Genomic DNA, 24,511 nt, shown 5'->3' with positions numbered 1-24,511 from the left:
GCAGGGCTGGCTTCATGGGCATGTGACCATGTGCAGTCAGCAACCCCAGGACCCTGCATTTGGTTTAATGCTCTGCTGGTTCTGAAAGGTATAAACCGCTATGTGGTAGGCTGATTAATGACCCTCTATTTATAGATCCTTATCCTAATCTCTGGAACTTGTGAATATATTATCCCACATGGCAAAAGGGACTTTGCAGATGTGATTAAGTTAAGGATTTTGAGATAGGATGGTCTGTAACTGATGTAATCACAAGGGTCCTTATACAAGAGAGACAGAAGAGCTAGGGTCACAAGAGAAGGCATGTGACGAGGGAAGCAGAAGGAGTGAAGAAGATGTGACCATAATGTGAGGTCATGAGGCAGGAAATGCAGGTGGCCTCTGGAAGCTGGAAAAGGTAAGGAAACACATTGTCCCCGAGAGCCTCCAAAAGCAACACAGCCCTACAGGTCCATTTTGGACTCCTGATCTCCGGAACTATAAGATAATGAATTTCTTTTGTTGTATGCAACTAAATGTGTGATAGCTTCTTATAGCATCAACGAGAAACGAATACTTGCCACATAAACACAAGGGAGATGTATTATTCATTTTGTAGAAATCAAAGACGTTAATAAAACTAATAGCAGTTACCATTTATTGAGTACTTCCTAGGTGCTAGGCACTATACTCAGGTTTTTCTGCATCTAATCTTATGTAGCCCTAGAACAAGATATAGGGTGGGAATTAAGGCCCAATAACTAACTAGAATGTTTTGGAGTTGGGATCTGCGCCCAATCTATGTCACTCTTAAGTTTTTCTGTTTTACCCCATCCCCATATTTCATCATAAACCTTTCGGTTTGTCTTCATTCTTTAGCATGTGTTATACTTGCACGTGTCAATCTAGGAGTTGGGCTGGGGCAGGGCCGATGACATCCACATCTAGGGTGCATGAAATTAAAAAAAAGCCAAAGCCACCTCTACAAGTCACAGGTGGCTAACATAGGCACCCATAGCAGATGTGAGGCTACAGGAAAATGAATGAGACAAAGAATACGCTTCAGACCGAAAGTCAAAGATCCCGCACCGTTAGTGCCTAACTCTCCCGCATGCTGGGTGAATCCTGGAGCCTGACGGGAGCCACACCACGGACCGACGCAGAGAGGTCCCCAGCCTGGTTTCCCGGAGAAGAGCTCGCCCCTCTTCCCCCGCCCGCACCTCCGGGTGTTTTGGAGGCCCGCGTGGTCCCGCCTCATTGGCCGCCGTGGAGTCCGAGGCCTCGGGGAGGCGGGGCGGCTTTCGCAGTTGTAGTTCCCGAGTCCTCTAGTTTGTCGGCTCCGCCTTCCTGCTGCAGCGCCTAAGCGGCCGCCCAGGACCACAACTCCCACAAGGCCCCGCGCTCGGGGGGGCGTGGCCAATGAGCCGAGCGAGCTGGGGGCGGGGCCGCCTGGGGGGATGATGTAGGGGAGCTCGCCTTTCCTGCCTCACTTGCAGCTGCCGGGTATTTCGGAGACAGTCTCCCGCCTCCGGACCGGCGTGCAAACCTCTGATACTGGAGCCGCTCGGCCGCTGGGAACCGTCCCCTTGGGTCGTCGCCCGGGCCGCCCGCCGTTCCCCGGCCCCGAGGGACCCGGCTGGCAGCGGCGTGGGGAGAGATCAGCATGAGCCAAGGGGTCCGCCGGGCAGGCGCTGGGCAGGGGGCAGCGGCCGCGGTGCATCTACTGGTCACCCTGAGCTTCCTCCGGAGCGTCGTCGAGGCGCAGGTAAGCCCGAGTGATGGCCGGCCGTGAACCCCCGGCCGAACACCCGCGGCCGCTACACACGGGCCGTGGCTGTGGCGCGGGGAGGGCCGAGCCGGGCCGGAACAGAGGTGATATCTGGCGAGCAGAAAACCCGGGGAGCAGAGACCTGACCGTCCAGTGCGGGAAACATCTGCGAACCGCCCGCAGGGCGGGGGGGACGGCGACACTCCGGGTAATGGCAGTCAAAAGAGGAAGATGGTGACGGTCCCCTGAGCTGTTTTCGTTTTTTCCTCTCGATGTTTTAAGCGGCTGGGAGTGTGGCGGGAGATGGGACGGGCATGAACCACCTCAGCTGTCTTGCGAAGGGGGCGAGCGCCTAGAGAAACGGTGACGTCCTTCCCTTCAGGAGTTAGCGAGGGAGGGAGACTGAGAGTAGGGGGCACTCAGCAGACCCCCGAGGCCCCGCCAGGCGCAGGGAATTGGGAGGGGACGAGACTTCACTCACTGGAACTTTCAGACTAGAGCTTTCTGGGCTTTTACCCTTCCTCGAGCACCTTCCCTTGCTCAAGATTGCTTTGTTTTTACCCAGCTGAGCTGTGTCTGCCAAGTGGCATCGCCACTTAAGTCCCAATACGAGACTGGGGGTTCTGAGCCTGGCGTTGTGTCTCGTGGATGGAGGCTCTGGCTCAGGCAGTCGTGAGGTGCTGCCTGGTTGTTGATGTGAAGAGATGATTACAAGTGTTCTCAGTGTGCTAGAAATCTGAGGCTTAGCTGACCAGATCCTTTCGCCTTCAGAGAGGTGTTTGCTTCTATTCAGTAGAATTTGAATTGATTGCCAGGTGCTGCTGCCTGTTGTCTGCACCTGCTGCAAGGGCAAAAAAAAAAAAAAAAAAAAAAACGAAAGTCTCAGGGGGCCTGATAATGAGGGGAGATGTCATTTGAAGCAATTAGTGCTCATCTAAGAAAAATGGAAGGTTGACTATGAGTGTAACAGTGAAAACATGTTTTTCTGAATTGAGTCACTTTATTTCATGGTTTTATGGTGCCATTCAGGCACACTAAATCCCAGAGTGCCTGAATGGTCCATTTGTGTCTGTGAACCATAAAAATAAAAGGGGCAAACTTTTTGGTGTTGGGGAACATGTTAAAATGTAGAGTCTCCGGCCCTACCTCCAGATTATTGATTGAACGGATCTGGAATGTGGCCCAGATAACAGCATTTTAAACAAACATTGCAAATACAGTAACTGTAGCAAAGTTATCTTTTGACTACCTCTTGGACCTCACTTGGAAAACACTGAAATAGAATAGATAGTGGTAGTCTGGGCAGACTTACGAAAGTACATTTTCCAAATTGTCTTTGGCAAAATTATTTTCTAGTCACTAGTTGTTTCTGAGTGAAATTTACAATTAGATATTTTTCTAAAATGAGATTTCCCATTTTCTCTTTTTATATAGCATATGTTAATTTATGCTTATCTAGAAACTTCATTTTAGATTTTTTTCATTTACCACTAATTATGTGTAATTAATGTTTTGTAATTTCACCTGTATTTTTAACATTTTTGCATAGAGATGGGGACTTACTATGTTGTAGGGCTGATCTTCAACTCCTGGCCTCCAGCAAGTTTCTTACTTTGGCTTCCCAGGTGCTGGGATTACAGGTATGAGCCACTGTGCCTGGCCTGCCCCTGTACTTTTAATTTCATTATATTCAAATGAATATAAATATAGTTCAACAGTTAAAGATTTGTGAATATTTGAAGTAGCATTGTGCCAACAGTCTTCCAAGTGAATGTATTTGGTTTTTGTTCCCAGCTGTACTTTCTTTCTTTTTTTCTTTATTTTTTGAGACAATGTCTCGCTCTGTTGGCCAGGCTGGAGTGCAATGGCATGTGTTGGCTCATTGCAACCTCTGCCTCACGGGTTCAAGCAATTCTCCCTGCCTCAGCTTCCCGAGTAGCTGGGATAACAGGTGCTTGCCACCAGCACCTGGCTGATTTTTGTATTTTTTTGTTGTTGTTGTTTGTTTGTTTAGTAGTGATGGGGTTTTGCCATGTTGGCCAGGCTGGTCTTGAACTCCTGACCTCAGGTGATCTGCCTGTCTCGGCCTCCTAAAGTGCTGGGATTACAGGCATGAGCCATCACGCCAAGGCCACCAACAGTACTTTCTACTGTACTGTTTTTTTTTTTTTTTGAGACGGAGTCTTGCTCTGTGTCACCCAGACTGGAGTGCGGTGGCACCATCTTGGCTCACTGAAGCCTCCACCTCCCGAGTTCAAGTGATTCTCCTGTTTCAGCCTTCCAAGTAGCTGGGACTACAGGCGTGTGCCACCACACCCGGCTAATTTTTTATTTTTTAGTAGAGATGGGGTTTCACCACATTGGCCAGGCTAGTCTCGAACTCCTGACCTCAGGCAATCCACCCGCCTTGGCCTCCTAAAGTGCTGGAATTACAGGCGTGAGCCACCACGCCTGGCCTGCTCATCTTTTAGATAGTACTTTAATCTGTAACATGGTTACACGTACATGATCTCATTTTATTTGATACATCTCTCCAAAATGGGACAATTGAGATAACTGAAGTTCAACCAACTTAAATGTCTTAAATGAGCGAGTGACATTACAGTGGAGCCCTAATGTGGAACCCCTTCTGGTCTATACAGTATGCTGGTATTTTCAATTCTCTCTAGTATAGAAAAGCAGAAGGAAAACAGGAAAATCAAAAAGTGGAATTCAGCCAGTTCTTTGACTTCATCCATATAATAAATTGGTAGAAAATTAACTGATAAAGGGAAGGATTAGAATTTTTGGAAACTACCTCTGTTTACAAGAAATCAGTCATTTAAGGAGATACATATTTTAAATGTTATCTCCTTTCAAAATAAAAGCAGAAAAACATTTTTGAGCACACAAAATGATACGCGTTTGTGTATCTCATGCCCCATTATCTTATAAATGAAATGTAAATATACTTTGTAGTATGGTGAAGCACTGGAAGCTAAAGGCATAGTGCATACAAGTGATAGAACAATCTTCCTTTCGAAAGTAATTTCAATTAGATTCTAAATGCATTTCCGAGGTGGTGTAAAATTAAGGAATACACAGAACCCCTCAATAAATGAAAAGCCAGAAACTTAGAACTCCAATAGTGATATACCAGTCCGTTACTCTGAGGGCTTCTCCTAAACCCTAAAGATCTTGAGCTACTTTAACAGATGCATGGAGTGGAGTGGGCAAGAAATAGCCCCGTGTCTGCCCAGTGAGAGGAAGCTAATAGGAGGCTCCACCAAAATTCATTTCTCATTTACCCTTATATTGAGGAGGTAGCTGTTTGGAGCCCGCACTTTAAACAATTACATCCTCATTATAAGGGTAAATGAGAAATGAAACCCATTCCAAGTAAGGGGAATGCAAAGAAACTTGCTAGGAGAAGTGGGGAAGAAACTTGGAGAATTTGTTACCATGAGTCAGTCCTCACGCAGGTTTGCAAGCCAAATATTTATGCTGGGAAAATTCATAGCAGTCCCAAATTTGTATGCCCCAGGTTACTAATAAAAGCAAATATCCATCACCTCTGGAGGAATTTATTTTTAACTCAAACCCTGAAAAATTATTGAAGATAAAGTGCCAAGAAGAATAAACAGCTAGTAGTAAAATATCACAAAACACAAGGAAACAGGGCACCATGAATCAGATATTAGACACAGACAACAGAAACAAACACATAATGACCTTAGGTTCTGAAATTATCAGATAGATAATTTAATATCACTATGTTTAATGTGTTCAAATAAAAAGAAACGAAGTATAAAAGGGAAAAAAGATTTTAAAGAATGGCCAAAAAGATTTTAATAGTAATGAATTAGAAGTTCTAGAACTGAATTTTAAAGCTCAATGGATGGATTAAATAGCTGATCATATCCAGCTGAAGAAATGATTATTGAATTAGACAACCATTTCATGTCTTTTTTCTTTCTCCTTAATCCCCCATCACCTTTTCATCTGTCCTTACTCTCAGTTCATACCTTACTAAAATTGGAGCAATCAGAAGAGAAATTCCATACAGTAACTGACATCTATCCATTTACTAGTCTCTGTACCCACATATTTTGACCTCCTGTTGGTTACCATTGATGAACTGTGTGCTTTTATCAAAGGCAGTCCCTTCACTTGCATGTGAGGTCTCATTCCTTCTTTCCCACTCACGGACATGGCTCTAGTAATCTTCTCTTTCTTTCCTAGATCATCAGTTTGTCCTTCTCAAATGGAATTTTACTGTCATCATGTATTAGTCCATTCTTTTTTTGTTTGTTTGTTTCCTGGAGTAGAGCCTCCCTCTGTCACCCAGGCTGGAGAGCAGTGGCTCAATCTCAGCTCACTGCAACCTCTACTTCCCAGGTTCAAGCAGTTCTTATGCCTCAGCCTCCCAAGTAGCTGGGATTACAAGCTCCAGCCACAACGCCGGCTAATTTTTGTATTTTTAGTAGAGATGGGGTTTTGCCGTGTTGGTCAAGCTGGTCTCAAATTCCTAACCTCAAGCGATCTGCCTGCCTTGACCTCCCAGTGTGCTGGGATTACGGGCGTGAGCCACTGTACCTGGCTTAGTCCATTCTTGTATTGCTATAAAGAATTACCTGAGACGGCCGGGCGCGGTGGCTCAAGCCTGTAATCCCAGCACTTTGGGAGGCCGAGACGGGCGGATCACGAGGTCAGGAGATCGAGACCATCCTGGCTAACACGGTGAAACCCCGTCTCTACTAAAAAATACAAAAAAACTAGCCGGGCGAGGTGGCGGCGCCTGTAGTCCCAGCTACTCGGGAGGCTGAGGCAGGAGAATGGCGTGAACCCGGGAGGCGGAGCTTGCAGTGAGCCAAGATCCGGCCACTGTACTCCAGCCTGGGCGACAGAGCGAGGCCCGTCTCAAAAAAAAAAAAAAAAAAAAAAAAAAAAAAAAAAGAATTACCTGAGACTGGGTGATTTTTAAAGAAAAGAGATTTAATTGACTCACAGCTGTACGGGAAGCATGGCTGGGGAGGCCTCAGGAAACTTACAATCGGGGAAGTGCTGCACCCTTTTAAACAACCAGATCTCATGTGAACTCACTATCGGGAGAACAGAAAGAGGGAAGTCCGCCCCCATGATTCAGACACCTCCCACCAGGCTCCTCTCCAACACTGGGGATTATAATTTGACATGAGATTTGGGTGAAGAGATAAAGCCGGACTATACATCATGAAACAGGCTGCTAATTCTACTGTTTTAAAGTTATCTTTTGATCCACATATTCCCTCTGCCTTTGCCTATTTTTTTCTGTTCCCTCTAGAAAAATTCAAGAGTTAGATTTAATTTATTCTTCCTATGCTGGTTCTTCTATTTTTCAGCCCTTTCTAATCAGACTTTTGCTCCTACCACACCTCTGAAACTGCTCCTGGCAAGGTCACCAATATCCTCCTTGTTGCTAAGGCCAATGGTTGGCTCTTAAATCTCAGCTTTACCTATTGACGGCATTTTTTCACAACTCATCACTCAATCTCCTTAAAATAATAATAATTATTATTTTTTGTTGTTGTTTTTTTTTGAGATGGAGCCTTGCTCTGTCGCCCAGGCTGGAGTGCAGTGGCCGGATCTCAGCTCACTGCAAGCTCCGCCTCCCGGGTTTATGCCATTCTCCTGCCTCAGCCTCCCCGAGTAGCTGGGACTACAGGGGCCCGCCACCTCGCCCGGCTAGTTTTTTGCACTTTTTAGTAGAGACGGGGTTTCACCGTGTTAGCCAGGATGGTCTCGATCTCCTGACCTCGTGATCCGCCCGTCTCGGCCTCCCAAAGTGCTGGGATTACAGGCTTGAGCCACCGCGCCCGGCCCCTTAAAATAATTTTTATTCTGACATCCTGGACATTAAACTTTTCTGGTTGTCTTCCTGTCTAGTGGACCAGTCTGCCTTAGCGTTTTTTCTTTGTTCCTCCCCTTCCCTTGACCACTAATCGTTTGAACCTCAGGGTTCAAATATTGTACTCTTTCTTCTCTTTATCTTAGTCATCTCTTCTGGTCTCTTAGCTTTAAATACCAAATGTACAGTGGACTCTCAGTGTTAGTCTCCAAGACTAGGATTCCCAGCTCTAGATCTATGTATCCAACTTCTTTTTCGACATCTCCTCTTGGATGATTGATATCTCAAACTTGATATAGAAACCACATTTCTGATCTTTTCCCCCAAATCTGCTTTTTCCACAGTCTCCCCCAACCCGCGCCCCACCCCCCGGCCTTATACAAGAGCTCCAGCCAAATTGGCCTCCCTGTTGTTCTTAAACAGGGCAGATACGTTCTTGCCTCAAAGCCTTTGTACTGTTTCTTCTACCTAGCACCCTCTTTTCTCGTGTATTCATGTGATTTGCTTTGTTAGATTTCTGCTAAAGTGTCACTTTATCTGACATGTCTCTTGTCTTAAATGTCCCTGAGCATACAAATATAAAAGAGAAACCTTCTATCCTCACCAAATTCCTGTCACCCTTTGCTTAAAACTCCCCAATGGCTTCCTGTCTCACATGGTGTAATCCAAAAATAATTTGGTCTTTATTTCTGATTCCTGACACAGAGCCCTTTAAAACCCTTGGAATTTCTTGAGTCATAGGAGTGCCTTTTGTTACTCTTAATGAGCCCCTTTCAATCACACCTGTGTTTATAGTAATGAAATGACTTAAGACAGGGACCCTACATAGCTTCAGGATAGGGGGCTGGTCACCACAAGGACCCAAGTAATTAGAAAGTTGAAACTTTTGGCCCCACCAACCTCCAGGAAGGGGAGAGGTGGGTGCTGGAGATTAGCTCTGTAAGGACTCTTGAACAACTAGATTTGATGAGTTTCTGGGTGGGGAACACATTGACTTATTGGGAGGGTGGCATGTTGAGAGAGGGCAGGGAGGCTCTGCACATCCCTCTGCCTTCGTAGCTTGCCCAATGCATCTCTTCCATTTGGTTGTTACTGAATTGTATCCTTTATAATAATTGGTAACTGTAAGTAAAGTGTCTTTCTGAGTTCTGTGAACCATTCTGGCAAATTATCAAACCTGCAATGGAAGTGCTAGGAACCCCCAATTGATAGCCAGTCAGAAGAACAAGTGGCTCAGGACCTGAGATTTGTGTCAGGAGTGGGGCCATCTTGTGGGACTCAGCCCTTAATTTGTGGGTCTGCACTGATGGTGGATAGTGTCAGAATTGAATTATTGGACACCACCCAGTTGGTCTCAGAGTTGGAGAATCGGTTGGTGTGATAAAATAACTCAGATTCAGTAAAAGCTAAAATCTTACAGTGGTCTAATTCTCCTTCTTGCCTATTGCATAGTCCTCCTTATTCCTCACAAACACAGGGCAAGCTTACTGCTTAGGATCTTTGTACTCACTCCCGATGCCTGGAGTGCTGTCCCACCATATATCTGCATGTCTTGCTCCTTGCCAAAATTTCATTGACACCTTCTGTAACTGTCCCGTTTTAAATGGTTAGCAGCCCCAGTTCTGCAGTCTGTTTCCAGTCCCTAGATTTCTTCTATATCACTTTATTACCATCTGACATTCTGTACTTTGTTCATTCATTTTGCACCCCCTTTTCCCTATGAGAATGTAAACTCCTTGAGGGCAGAGATTTTTGTCTGTTTTTTTTTTTTTTTCTAATTTTATATCCCCAGCACTTAAAACAGTGCAAATGTTATGTTGGGCCTCAGTAAATAGGCTGAATTAATGAATAAGTGAATGGAAGATAGATGCAAATAAATTATTCAGAATGAAATCTAGAGAGACAATGGGATAATAAATATTAAAGAGAACTTAAGATACCTGGAGAATAGAGTGAGAATGTCTAATATGTCTAATTGGAGTTCTAAAATAATAGAATAGGGAAGAAGCAGTATTGATTTCTGCAGATCAGTATGAAGAAGATAACCTAACAGAAAAGTGAATCAAAGATATAAATAGACATTTCACACAAGAAGAAATATAAATGTCTCGTAAAACATACGAACATTGTACCTTGTTCGTGCAAATAAGAAAAAAGATAACTTTTCATGCTAACTAGATTGGCAAAAATTAAAGCATAGATTAATGTTAAATATTGGTGAGGATATGGGCTGGCACAGTGGCTCACACCTATAATCCCAGCACTTTGGGAGGCCGAGGCAGGCTAATCACTGGAGGCCAGGAGTTTGAGACCAGCCTGGCCAACATGGTGAAACCCGTCTCTACTAAAAACACAAAAATTAGCTGAGCGTGGTGGCGTGTGCCTGTAGTCCCAGCTACTCGGGAGGCTGAGGCACGAGAATCACTTGAACCCAGGAAGTGGAGGTTGCAGTGAGCCAAGACTGAGAGACCCTGCACTCTTGCTTGGGTGACAAAGGGAGACTCTGTCTCAAAAATAAAAAAAAATAAAAATTCATGAGGATATGGCTCAACAGTAACTCCCATTCATTGTTGGGGGGCTGGTAAATTGGTACAACTGTTTTGGAAATCATTTTGCCATTTCCTGAAAAAGCTGAACATATACTTACAGCAGTTCCATTCCTAAGCATACAACCTGGAGAAACTCTTTTTTTTTTTTTTTTTTTCTTTTGAGACAAGGTCTGGCTCTTTTCCCCAGGCTGGAATGCAGTGGTGTGATTTTGGCTCACTGCAACCTCCATCCCCTGGGTTCAGGTAATCCTCCCACCTCAGCCTCTTGAGTAGCTGTGACTACAGATGCTCACCACCAGACCTGGCTAATTTTTGTACTTTTATAGAGACAGGATTTCGCCATGTTGCCCAGGCTGGTCTCAGTTCTCCTGTGTCCACCTCCCAAAGTGCTAAGATTACAGGTGTGAGTCATTGTGCCTGGCCCAACCTGGAGAAACTCTTGCATGTGTTTTTATACCAGGATATATGTCCAAAACCGTTTGTGTAGCAATGTTCTTTAGCCAAACCTGAAAACAATCTAAATATGGATTGCGGTAATTTTCTATTGCTCTTGTGACAAATTGCCACAAATATAATGACTTAAAACAACATAAATTTATTATGCTGTGGTTCTGGGGGCCAGAATTCTGAAAATGGGATTTACAGGGTTAAAATCAAGATGTCAGCAAGGTTACATTTCCTTGTGGAGGCTCCTTTTCAAGCTTCTAGATATTGTTGTGATTTTTGGCTTATGGCCTCTTTATTCCTTCGTCTTCAGAGCCAGCAGTATGGCATTTTCCAGTCTCTGTCTGACTCTGACACTCCCGCCTTCCTCTCTCATGAAGAACTTTGTAACTACACTCGTCTCACCTGAATAATCCACTATAGTCTTCTCATCTCAAGATCCTTAAATTCATCACATCTTTCAAGTCCCCTTTGCCATGCAAAAATAATATATTTCCGGCTGGGCGCGGTGGCTCAAGCCTGTAATCCCAGCACTTTGGGAGGCCGAGACGGGCGGATCACGAGGTCAGGAGATCGAGACCATCCTGGCTAACACGGTGAAACCCCGTCTCTACTAAAAAATACAAAAAACTAGCCGGGCGACGTGGCGGCGCCTGTAGTCCCAGCTACCCGGGAGGCTGAGACAGGAGAATGGCGGGAACCCGGGAGGCGGAGCTTGCAGTGAGCTGAGATCCGGCCGCTGCACTCCAGCCTGGGTGACAGAGCGAGACTCCGTCTCAAAAAAAAAAAAAAAAATAATAATAATAATATATTTCCATATTTCAGGAATTAGGGACATCTTGGGGGTGGGGCATTCTGTCTACTGTATACATCAAGGGTAGAATGGATAAATTATGATAGTCTAATAAAATGTAACACTTGCAACAGGGAAAATGAATGAGGTACTACAAAATTCATCATCAGAGATGCCATAATAAAGTGTTAGCAAAAGAGGCACATCCCAGAAAAATTCACACATTAGATTCCATTAACATTAAAGTTCAGAAACGGGGGCCAAAAACCTCAAGCATATTGTTTAGGGATGCATTACCAGAAAAGGAAAAATTGACAACAAAAACAAGATTTATTTCTACCTTTACGGAGAGGGAGGTAGATGTAATTAAAGAGGAGCTTAAAGGATACTGGCACTATTTATTTCTATTTTTTATTTTTTTCCTAAGATTCAGGGGGTACTTGTACAGGTTTGTTACATGGGTATAGGGAATTTTTCAGCTCTTGTCCCCCTGTCTCCTCACCTTTTGGGGTCCCCAGTGTTGTTTCCTTCCTTATGTTCACGTGTACTCATTGTTCGCTCCCACTTATAAGCGAGAACATACAGTATTTGATTTTCTGCTTTTGCATTAATTCACTTAGGGTAATGGCCTCCAGCTGCATCCATGTTGCTGCAAAGGACATTATTTCTTTTTTTTTAATGGCTACTTAGTATTCCGTGGTGTACATGGACCACATTTTCTTTATTCCATCCACCGTTGATGGGCACTTGCCTACATGATGATTGCATGACTTCACTACTGTGAATAGTGCAGTGATAAACGTTCAAGTGCAGGTGTCTTTTTGATATAATGATTTCCTTTGGGTAGATAGATACCCGGTAGTGGGATTGCGGGGTCAAATGATGGTTCTACTTTTAGTTCTTTGATAAATCTCCATATTGTTTTTCATAGGTGTTGAACTAATTTACAGTCCCACTAACAGTGTATAAGCATTCCCTTTTTTCCACATCCTTGCCAACATCTGTTTTTCTGTTTTACTTTTTAATATGATACTGGCAGTATTTAGAAGCTTTTAGTGACACACAGGTTTCTGTCTCAGTAGTCTTCTAAAGGTTATAAAACATGTACATGTCAACTTTGTGAACCCATCCCCTACCACAATTAAAATGTTTTAAAGAAGTAAAATATGGTGCTTTATAAACTAAAAGTCAACAATTTAAGAAAAAATTATAAGAAATAACAAAAAAACTCAAGCATATTGTTTAGGGATGCATTACCAGAAAAAGGAAAATTGGTAACAAAAACAAGATTTATTTCTACCTTTAGGGAAAGGGAGATAGATGTAATTAAAGAGGAGCTTAAAGGATACTGGCAGTATTTACTTTGTTATTTAATTATATATATATAATTATATGTATATATTATATATCTATCAGTAGATAAAATATTTTTAAAACCTAGAGAGCTTGTTGGTTTGTATTTTTTTCCTGTTTAGGGGCTAGCATTTGAAGTCTTTAGAAACATATTTCAGACTGTGGGGGAGCGGAAAGAAAAAAATAGAACTCGCTGTCTTGTAAGTAGTAAGTGAGAGCAATGGAATGAAATTTGGGAGTTAGTGATAGGATCCTAGTGAGTCGGACAGCAAAGTAAATATAACTCTAGAGCCAAAATTCTGATAATGATCACTTATCTCAAGATAATATAGCCCTAACTCTGTGGAAGGGAGTCTGGGGACACATTTATACTCCTAGGGAGGGAGAATGAGAATGAAACAGCTTGCAAGGACCGGTTTCCATTTTCTGACCATTACTCGCATATATTCCTCCTATGGACCATATAAATAACCTTTAACAGGCTGAGACCCATTTCTTGTTTTTCAAAAATTTTAGTTGTAAGTTCGTATGCAGTTGCAAGAAATAACACAGAAATCCCATATACTCTTTATCTGTTTATCCCAATGGTAACATCCTGTAAACATGTAGTTCAGTGTTATAACTGGGACACTGACAGTGATAGAATCTACTGATCTTACTCAGATTCTCCCAGTTTTACTTGTTTTGTTTGTGTGTGTATGTATTAGTGCCATACAATCTTATCACATACATAGGTCAATGTATTCACCATCACAGTCAAAATACTGAACAGTTTCGTCACCACAGATATTCCTCCTGTTGCCCTTTTACATCCACACTATTTCCTTCCTACCCTACCTATCCCACCTTCCATCCCCTACCCCAGTCCCTAATCCCTGGCAACAAATAGTATGCTTTCCATTTCTAAATTTTTTTCATTTAAAAAGTGTTCTGTAAATGGAATCATATAGCGTGTAACCTTTTGGCTTGCTTTATCATTCAGGATAATTCCTGGAAGATAAATCCAGATTGTGCATATCAGTCAATGAGTTCCATTTTTAATTTAGCCGAAGATTGTTTTATGGAATTTTGGGACTCTACATTCACTTCGGAAATACCAATTTCTCTTCTTGCATTAGCAAATAATCTTTGAATAGTGGATAAGATCATAGATTCCCAATCTGATAGATTGGGAATCAGTTCCATTTCTACTCTGGAAAACTTACTATAAGGCTACTAAACCTTAATTTCCTTATATGTAATGTGAAGATTATAATACCTCATTCATGGAATACTTTTAAAGAGGAAATGAGATAATATAAAGCTCTTAATACTGTGCCTATCATGTAAGCCTCCATAAATGGCCGCCTAAAGGAAAGATAGAAGACATGGGTTACTACAGCAATATCATTACAGTCTGTAACTTCTAGGTTAGGCTGGGAAGATATTGCCTTCATATTCCAGTGGCCACTTGGATTTCATGTATGTTTAAGTAGAGGAAGGAGAATTCAATAATCTTCAAGTGCTAGAGAAAAATGTTCTTCCAAATGGGTGTAGCTGATCTTTCTATTGTTTTTTTATTTCATTGACCACAGTAAAAAGTAAATTGACTGCTTTAATATTGTATCTTAATCAGCAAGTACTGGCTAATTTGAAAGAATAAATTACATTTTTATATAATAGTGTAGATTTGTTAAGGTTGAAACATCAGTAGTTTATGTATTTTAAATTATATAAATTCTAGGTCACTGGAGTTCTGGATGATTGCTTGTGTGATATTGACAGCATCGATAACTTCAATACCTACAAAATCTTCCCCAAAATAAAAAAATTGCAAGAGAGAGACTATTTTCGTTATTACAAGGTAAGGTTTTAAGTTTTCATTCTGTTGATATCAAAGGTTTATATGTGACCTTTATGATCCTTTTGGCAACCCATTTCAGTTCCTCTCTGCACCCTGTGTATATCTTTCATCATTGAATTTATTATGTATCATAGTGAAAACTTATCGATCTTTTTAAACAGTACAAATCTTAGCCCCCTTCCTTTGTATGGAAGTTCCTCATTTTTCAGTTTTGGTTTTGAGGCAGAGACTCCCCTCTCTACAGAAGCTGAAAATGTCACAGATTTATTTTGTCAGCCTCTCTTATAATATAGTTCTGCCATCTGGACACACCTACTCAGCCTTTGAGTTGTTCTGATGGCAGTGTGCTAGCATTGTTAGCAGTGCACAGTACTGCAGCAGCATCTTTGTTGGACGTCTTTCTGAAAGGGCTGGAAAAACAGGCTGAGACTTCAAGTAGACCACTACCAATAGTAATGCTCCAGAATTGGTTCTTAAATCTAATAATAGTCTACTCTAGACCTTTACAAAATAACCAGTGATCGTTTAAAGGCAGCAGCAATCTTTAAATATAGCAGTAAGGCAATATTCAAAAGAACAGTGTTTTAAATTTTAGAACAACATTTTATTTTGTTTTATTTTACTTTATTTTTTATTCTTCTTCTTATTTTTGAGATGAAGTCTCACTCTGTCTCCCAGGCTGGAGTGCAGTGGTGCAATCTCAGCTCACTGCAACCTCCACCTGCTGGCTTCAAGCAATTCTTCTGCCTCAGCATTCTGAGTAACTGGGATTACAGGCGTGCACCACCACATGCAGCTAGTTTTTGTATTTTTAGTAGAGACAGGATTTTGCCATATTGGCCAGGCTGATCTCAAACTCCTGACCTCAGGTGATCCACCTACCTCGGCCTCCCAAAGTGCTGGGATTACAGATGGGAGTCACTGTGCCCGACCTAAATATATATATTTTATTATTTAATAATATATGTATGTTTTTGTTTTTGCGTTTTTTAGAGACAGGGTCTTGCCATGTCTGCCCAGGCTGATCTCGAATTCCTGGCCTCAAGTGATCAATCGATCGATCTATCTATATTTTTGTTTCCTAGGCTTAGGTCAGCTAAATTAATTTTTTTTTTGTTTTTTTTTTAAACAGAGCCTTGCTCTGTCACCCAGTGCAGTGGTGCAATCTCAGTTCACTGCAACCTCCGCCTCCTGCCTCCAAGCGATTCTTCTGCTTCAGCCTTCTGAGTAGCTGGGATTACAGGCGTGCGCCACCACACCTGGCTAGTTTTTGCATTTTTAGTAGAGACAGGGTTTTGCCATATTGGCCAGTCTGGTCTCAAACTCCTGACCTCAGGTGATCCACCTGCCTCGGCCTCCCAAAGTGCAGGATTACAGGTGTGAGTCACTGTGCCCGGCCTAAATATATATATTTTTATTATTTAATAATATATGTATGTTTTTGTTTTTGCTTTTTTTAGAGATAGGATCTTGCCATGTTTGCCCGGGCTGATCTCAAATTCCTGGCCTCAAGTGATCTCTCTCTCTCTCTCTCTCTCTATATATATATATATATATAAATCTAGTTATATATATTATATATGTTTATATATAATGTTTATATATATATATATATATATATATTTTTTTTTTTTTTTTTTCCCTAGGCTTAAGTCAACTAAATTAAATTTTTTTGTTTTTTTTTCAGACAGAGTCTTGCTCTGTCACCCAGGCTGGAGTGCAGTAGTGTGATCTCAGCTCACCACAACCTCTGCCTCCTGGGTTCAAGCAATTCTTCTGTCTCAGCCTCCCGAGTAGCTGGGATTACAGGCGCCCACCACCAGGCCTGGCTAATTTTTGTGTTTTTAGTACAGATGAGGTTTCACCATGTTGGCTAGGCTGGTCAAATTAAATATTTTTGAGGATTAAAAAAAATCTAGTATCTTGTGCAGAAAGATAACAAATAAGAGAATTAAAGATTTTGGGACACAACTCTCTTTCTTGTCAGCACCAGGAATATCCAAAAAAGGTGATGAATGTTTCTCCTCTAGACAAAATCCTTTAGGAAAGCATATTTCATGAATTTATTTCAAAGAGTAATCTATACCTAAATAAACTATTGAGTGTCTGTTACTCTAGGCGTTTTACATACAAATAAGACATGTGCTGGTTCTTTTTTTTTTTTTTTCTGGAGGAGTGCACCGTTCCTGAAAGTACTGCAATATCAGGTCAATGCATGGAGTGGATGCAGCAAGCTCCTATTCCATCTCCCTACTCCAAAAAGCCATAAATATATAGTTCTCGGATAGAGGAATGTATCAGATATTAAACTGATAAGAACAGATACTACACTTGATCTTAGCCAAAAGGCCGAGAAGCAATGGGAGAGACAGGTGCTTCTTTAAATTCCCACCACTAAATCTATAAATCTAAATGCATTTGTAGCTGCTTTCTCTTGTTTCTTTTCTACCATTACATTGAACTATATGAAATTTTTACTTTTATATTTCAAAAATGCTTGAACATGCCAGTTTCATATGGCTCAATGTAATACAATGGAGGAAGTGTTTCTTGTATCAAAGACCATCTCTTCACAAGAGGTCCAGTTCACATCTCTACATAATGTTATGTCCCTCACTCTTTCACTCCTTCACTTTGGGTTTGTATCTTCTGTTTCTCTGTCCCTAGCAGGCTTGGTCAATGGAAGTACTCCGATATTTGAATGTTTGAATGAATATCTCATTTAATCTTCACACCAAAATTTTCTCAATATTAGCCACATTTTTCAAACAAAGAAGTAATAGTTTAGGTATTCCAGGTAGGGTATTTTTGTTGGCTAACAAACAAAACAGAAGTTTTATTAAGAAAAGATGTGGAGTAGCTAACAAAATTGAAAGATAAGCTGAGGAAGCATACTTCAGAAAAGATAAAACTAAAGCTGGAACTAATGACCATTTTCTTTAAGGAATCACTGGAATTTTGGATCAAATTAACTATTTTCCCATGTTTTCCAAACTTTATGCAAGAGTTGTATTTCTGTCCAGGTAGGGTCGTATGACCCATTGGACCAAAAGAAGGAAGGACACCTTGGTTGACAGTCTCATTTGCGTGAGTAAAAGTGGAGTCGTTGTTTCCCAAAGGGAAATTAGGGACTGTTACCAAAGAAGGAATAATGGAAGTTAGTTAGGCAGAAATGACAGTGTGGCTCTTGGCTACTCAACAAACTCTCTCATTCTTCCTCTTACACATGCAGTTTGAAAATGTTCTGAACAACACAGTGAACTTATTCCATATGCAACCAAAACATACTCATACCCTCTCACAGGGGAGGGTTAATGCCATGATCTAGTTAATGCATTCAGCTGTAACTCTAGGATATTTGGGTGATATCTACTCCTCTTTTTGTTTGGTCAACCTATAAAAGAAAGAAAAAGGAATATACTCTACTCAATATACTCTACCTACAACAGTGGCAAAAAAAGGAAAGCTTTAAAAAGAAAAAGCTAAGAGAAGAGGTTAATTTAATCTATTATGATTATGATTATTATTATTATTGAGACAGAGTCTTGCTCTGTCACCCAGGCTGGAGTGCAATGGTGCGATCTTGGTTCACTGCAACCTCAGCCTCCCAGGTTCAAGCGATTCTCCTGCCTCAGCCTCCTGGGTAGCTGGGACTACAGGCCCACACCACTACACTTGGCTAATTTTTATATTTTTAGTAGAGACGGGGTTTCACTGTGTTGACCAGGCTGGTCCACAACTCCTGACCTCAGGTGATCCATGCGCCTTGGCCTCCCAAAGTGCTGGGATTATAGGCATGAGCCACCATGCCCAGCCAAAACCAGGTTAATTTTAAACACATATCACATACATACTTATGATTCAGCAAGCAAGGTGGAGGTAACAGTCCACCTTTATGCAGTTGGGCAGTTGGCTGCTATAGCTGGTGTTTCTGACTTCTCTTTTTTGCTTCTTATTCCATTCCTTTATGCACTAAATATTTATTGAATGATTAATTTGTGTCAGGTTCTATGGATACAGTAGTGGATAAGACAAAACTTTTCTGATAAGAGAGACAGTAAACAAATAAACAATAAGATATAATTTCAGATGCTTCTAAGGTAAGTTCTATGGAGAAAAGTAAAGTAGGAGAGAATGAATATTGGAGAATTGGAGGGTGGGAGAGGTAGGTAGCCCTCCATTAAAGAAGGTATTTGGGAAAATAAAGTATTTATGCTAATGTGACATTTGAGCAAAGTCCTACCTAATGCGAAACAGCCATCAGAGGGTTTGGGGAAAGAACATTCCAGGGAAAAGAGGTAGAATACCAAGTAAATGATCTTGAGATAGGAATAAGCTTGGTGTGTTGAACGGGCAGAAAGCTGGTATAGCTGGAGGAAAGTGAATGAGAGGGAGAGCTGGAAATATAGGTAGGGACCAGGTTTAAAAAACAGTAGGACCTTATTGACCATGTAAGGATGCTAGATTTTATTTTAAGCAGGATAAGAAACTACTAAAGGGATTTTTGTGCAAAAAAGACTGTAAGGGTAGAAGACAAGAAATAGAGGAAGGCATTTAGGAGACTATTGTGTTAGTTCATATAAAAACAATACAGATTTGGCATAGAATGCTAGAGCTGAAAAATGTAGAAAATGATCAAATTAGGGTTGTACACAAAAGGTAACACCAGCAAGTTTTTCTGATGGATCGAGTGTGAAGTATGATGATAGAAATGAATCAAGGATGATGCCTAAGTTTTGAGTGCACATGTACAAGTGCAAATATACATATATGTAAAATCATGACCAAATAGATTTTATTCCAAGAATGCAAGGATGATTCTTGCATTGATGTTTTGATCATCAACAAAATTCAGTATGTGCTCTTGATTTTTAAAATAATAAGAATGATGTATATTTCTTAATATGATAATTTCAGTCCTAATATCAGCGTACCTAACATGTCTTGCATATAGGGAAACACTAGAGGAATTCTCAGTTAGGTCAGGAACCAAGACAAGGATACCCACTATCTCCATTCACTGTTGGATATACCGTCTGACACAGTCAAATAAAAGAAAACAACTATCCAAAGTGATGGCTCTGATTAAAAAAAAGAAGAAGAAGAAGAAAGAAAAAAATAACTAGAGTCATAAAATTTTATTTTACTTTTTTTCTGTATAAATTTAAGGGGTACAAGTGCAGTTTTGTTACATGGATATATTGCCTAGTGGTGAAGCCTGAGCTTTTAATGGAACCATCACCCGAATACACCTTATGTAATTTCTCATCCCTTACTCCCCTCCCACCCTTCATTTTTTTGGAGACAAGAGTCTCACCTTTGTTGCCCAAGCTGGAGTGCTGTGGTGTGACCTTGGCTGACTGCAATCTCTGCCTCCTGGGTTCAAGTGATTCTCCTGCCTCAGGTCTCCCAAGTAGCTGGGACTACAGGTGTATGCCAACACACCCGACTAATTTTTATATTTATAGTAGAGACGGAGTTTCACCGTGTTGGCCAGGTTGGTCTTGAACTCATGGTCTCAAGTGATCTGCCCACCTTGGCCTCTCAAAGTGCTAGGATGATAGGCATGAGCCACCATGCCTGGCCCACCCCACCCTTCTGAGTCTCCGGTGACTGTTACTCCACATTCTGTGCCCATGTATACACATTATTTAGCTTCTCCTTGTAAGTGACAATGGAGAGGCATACAGATTTTAAAGGAATAAGTATCACTATTTTCATTTATAAATGAAAAAAGTTGTCTGGGCATGGTGGCTTCTGCCTGTAATCCCAGCACTTTGGGAGGCTGAGGTAGGTGGATCACTTGAGGCCAGGAACTCTAGACTAGCCTATCTAACATGGCAAAAACCCTGTCTCCACTAAAAATATAAAAAATTAGCTGGGCATGGTGGCGTGTGCCTGTAATCCCAGTTACTGGTCGGGGGGTGAGCAGAGGCATGAGAATTGCTTGAAACCGGGAGGTAGAGGTTGCACTGAGCCAAGATCATGCCACTGCACTCCAGCCTGGGTGACAGACTCTGTCTTAAAAATAAAAAAATATAGATACATGAAAAAAGTTATATGTAAAAAATGCAAAAGAATCAATAATAAAATGAAAAACAATAAAACATATATCAATATAGCAAGCCATAAACTTGATATACAAAAAAATCAATATCTTCATAAATGTAAATAATAACCATTTAGAAGTTGTAACAGTAAGGAAACCACCATTTACATTAGCAATGAAACCAGGCATGGTGGTGCATGCCTGTAGTCCCAGCTACTCGGGAGACTGAGCTGGAAGTATCGCTTGAGCCCAGGGGGTCGAGACAAGCCTAGGCAACATAGTGATGCTACTGACTCAAAAGAAAAAAAAAAGCAAACAAAATAAAACAAAAACTGTATTAGCAATAAAACAGATAAGGTATATAGGAATAAGTACATCAAGAAGTATGCAAAACCTAAAGGAGGAAAGCTTTAAAACATTCTTGAAAGACACAAAAGTAGATTTGAACAAATGGAAAGATATCCTTTGTAGCTTAACAATTTTAATTCTCCCCTAGTTAATATGTAAATTTAATGTGATCTTAATAAAAATACTGAATTTTGGCCTGGCACAGTGGATCACACCTGCAATCTCAGCACTTTGGGAGCCGAGATGGGTGGATCACTTGAAGTCGGGAGTTCGAGACCCACCTGGCCAACCTGGTGACACCCCATCTCTACTAAAAATACAAAAAATTAGCCAAGCGTGGTGGAGTGTGCCTGCAATCCCAGCTACTTGGGAGGCTGAGGTGGGAGAATCGCTTGAACCTGGGAGGTGGAGGTTGCCATGACCCAAGATCATGCCACTACACTCCAGCCTGGGTGACAGAGCGAGACTTCATCTCAAACAACAACAACAACAAAACCTAAGTTTTTGTTTATTTTCCTGGAGCTAGGCAAGTTGTCACAGGTTAGGTTCTCTGAGAAGCATATTCGGAGACAGTGATAAGTGTACAAGAGCTCAGTTAGGGACTACTCTTGGGACCAACAGTTTGGGGAAGGCAGGGAATGAGGACTGGGCAAAGGGAGAAGTCAAGCTGTGATGCAGCCTCAGTGGAAACCTCAGGTAAGCCTGTGGGGAATTCTTAAGATGGAATAACACTTCCGAGTTAGTTGTCCCCATTTGGGGCAAGAGGTCTAGGCCTTTATATCTCTCCATCAGTTTGTCATTGGATGAAGGCCACCATAGGAAATAAGGATCCAATCTTGGGTAAGGTGGCTCTTTTCACCCAAGGTTGTCTACCTGCAACATTTCCACAGCTAGGGTAATTATAACCCCTTTATTCTTGAAGTATGGTACAGTGTCTACCATAGTACATTCATTGCACCATGTATTTCTCTTGCTGAAATAAAAAATTAGCTTTACATTTAGCAGCTTAAAACAGCAGGGCTGGGCATGGTGGCTCACGCTTGTAATCCCAGCACTTTGGGAGGCCAAGGCTGGTGGATCATTTGAGGTCAGGAGTTCAAGACCAGCCTGGCCAACATGGTGAAACCCCGTCTCCACTAAAAATGCAAAAAAATTAGCTGGCCAGTAGTGGCGTGCAACTTTAATCCCAGCTACTTGGGAGGCTGAGGCAGGAGAATCACTTGAGCCTTGGAGGCAGAGGTTGCGGTGAACTGAGATCGCACCACTGCACTCCAGCCTGGGCGACAGAGCGAGACCCTGTCTCAAAAAAATAAACAAATAAACAAACAAAAAAAGACTGAAAAGATACCATTTCAGGAAGACCTAAAGAGTGTGAGAAAGCAAGCAATGTGGATATCTGGGGAAAGAGCATTTTTGTATGAGGTAGAGATCCAGCTTCATTCCTGTGATTGTGAATATCCAGTTTTCCCAACACTTTATTAAACAGACTGTCCATTCCCGATTGTGTGTTCTTGGCACTTTTGTCAAAAATCAATTGACCGTACACACTTGGGATTCTTAGGTTTATTTTTGGGCTTCCTAACTTGTTCCATTGGTTGATGTGTCTATTTTTATGCCAGTACCATGCTGTTTTGATTACAGGTAACTTTGTAATATATTTTGAAATCACAGTGTGCAATGAGTCCACCTTTGGTTTTTTTGCTCATGATTGCTTTGGCTATTCAGAGTCTTTTCTGGTTCCATACAGATTTTAGGATTGTTCTTTTTTTTGTTTGTTTTTGTTTTTTTGAGACAGGGTCTTGCTCTTTTACCTGGGCTGGAGTGCAGTGGCACAATCATAGCTCACTGTAGCCTTGAAAACCTTGAACTGTCCCAACTGATCCTCCCACCTCTGCTTCCTAAAGTGCTGGGATTACAGATGTGATCTGCTGTGCCTGGCTGGATTTTTTTTTTTAATGTCTGTAAAGAAATGATATAGGAATTTTGATAGGAATTGCATTGAATCTGTAGATCACTTTAGGTAACATGAACATTTTAACAATTCTTCCAATCACTGAATATGGGATATCTTTCCATTTATTTGTGTCTTCAGTTTCTTTCATTAGTATTTTAGTTTTTAGTGCATAGATCTTTCACCTCCTTGGTTAAATTTACAACTATTTCATTTCTTGATGTTATTGTAAATATGATTGTTTTCTCAATTTTGGGGGGGATTTTCATTGTTAGTGTATAGAAATGCTATGGATTTTTGTATGCTGACATTGTAACCTGCAACTTTGCAGAATTTATCACCAGTTTTTTACTGGATTTTTTGGTGGTCTTTACAGTTTTCTATGAGATCATGTCATCAGCAAACAGATATTTTCATTTCTTTTTCTATATAGATGTATTTTATTTCTTTTTCTTGCCTTATTGCTCTGACTAGAACTTCCAGTACTATGTTGAATAGAAGTGGCGAGAGTGGGCATTCTTGTGTTGTTTCTAATCTTAGAAGAAAAGCTTTTCAGTTTTCACCATTGAGTATGATGTTAGCTGTGGGTACATGACCTTTATTATGCTGGGGTACATTTTTTCCATACCTTATTTTTTGGGGGTAGTTTTTATGAAAGGATGTTGAATTTTGTAATATGCTTTTTCTGCATCTATCAAAATAATAATGTGACTTTTTTCTTTAATTTTATTAATGTGTATTATTTTTATTGATTTATGTGTGTCAAACTACCACTTGCATTTCTGGGATAAATGTCACTTGATGATGGTGAATGATCTTTTTAATATGCTTTTGGATTTGGTTCACTAGTATTTTATTGAGAATTTTTGCATTTTTGTTCATCAGGGCTGTTGTCCTGTAGTTTCCTCTTTTTTTTTTTTTTTTTTTTTTTTGTTTTTTTTTTTTTTTTTTGATAGTGTCTTTGGCTTCGGAATCAGGGTAAATACTGGCTTTCTAAAATGAGTTTGAAAGTATTACCTTCTCTTCAATTTTTTTTGAAAAGTTTAAGGATTTATTGCTATTCTTTATATGTTTGGTAGAATTCAGCAGTGAAGCCATGAGATGAAGTCCTGGTCTTTCTTTTTTATTTTTTTGAGAGTAAGTCTTGCTCTGTTGCCCAGGCCGGAGTGCAGTGGCACGATCTTGGCTCATTACAACCTCCATCTCCTGGGTTCAAGTGATTCTCCTGCCTCAGCCTCTCGAGTAGCTGGGATTATAGGCCCACGCCACCCCATCCAGCTAATTTTTGTATTTTTAATAGAGACAGGGTTTCACCATGTTGTTCAGGCTGGTCTTGAACTCCTGACCTGACCTCAGGTGATCCACCTGCCTTAGCCTCCCAAAGTGCTGAGATTACAGACATGAGCCACTGCGCCCAGCGCCTGATCTTTCTTTGATAAAATACTTTTTATTGAATCAATCTCCTTAATTATTATTGGCCTATTCAGATTTTCATTACTTCCTTACTCTGGCTTTGGTAGGCTGCATGTTTCTAGTAATTTCTTCATTTCTTCTAGGTTATCCAATTT

General features: G+C 41.1%; 1 protein-coding gene and 1 non-coding gene across 3 annotated transcripts in view; one reads left to right on the top strand and one right to left on the bottom strand.

Moving 5' to 3' along the window:
* Window positions 1-1,390: 1,390 nt before the first annotated feature.
* ERO1B (endoplasmic reticulum oxidoreductase 1 beta) overlaps window positions 1,391-24,511 on the top strand; it is a 67,725-nt gene continuing 44,604 nt past the window's right edge. For both annotated transcript variants that reach the window (XM_010384668.2, XM_010384670.2), the window contains exons 1-2: window positions 1,391-1,744; window positions 14,476-14,595. In XM_010384668.2, coding sequence (XP_010382970.1) covers window positions 1,643-1,744; window positions 14,476-14,595 — 222 coding nt within the window. In that variant the 5' untranslated portion in view covers window positions 1,391-1,642. The remainder of the gene's footprint in view (window positions 1,745-14,475; window positions 14,596-24,511) is intronic.
* LOC115899311 lies at window positions 16,766-16,956 on the bottom strand. Its single transcript, XR_004059058.1, has one exon. It is a non-coding gene; the product is annotated as a U2 spliceosomal RNA (small nuclear RNA).

Source organism: Rhinopithecus roxellana, chromosome 8 (genome assembly GCF_007565055.1).
Source record: "Rhinopithecus roxellana isolate Shanxi Qingling chromosome 8, ASM756505v1, whole genome shotgun sequence".
NCBI lineage: Eukaryota > Metazoa > Chordata > Mammalia > Primates > Cercopithecidae > Rhinopithecus > Rhinopithecus roxellana.
This window is presented reverse-complemented; position numbering and strand designations above follow the sequence as displayed.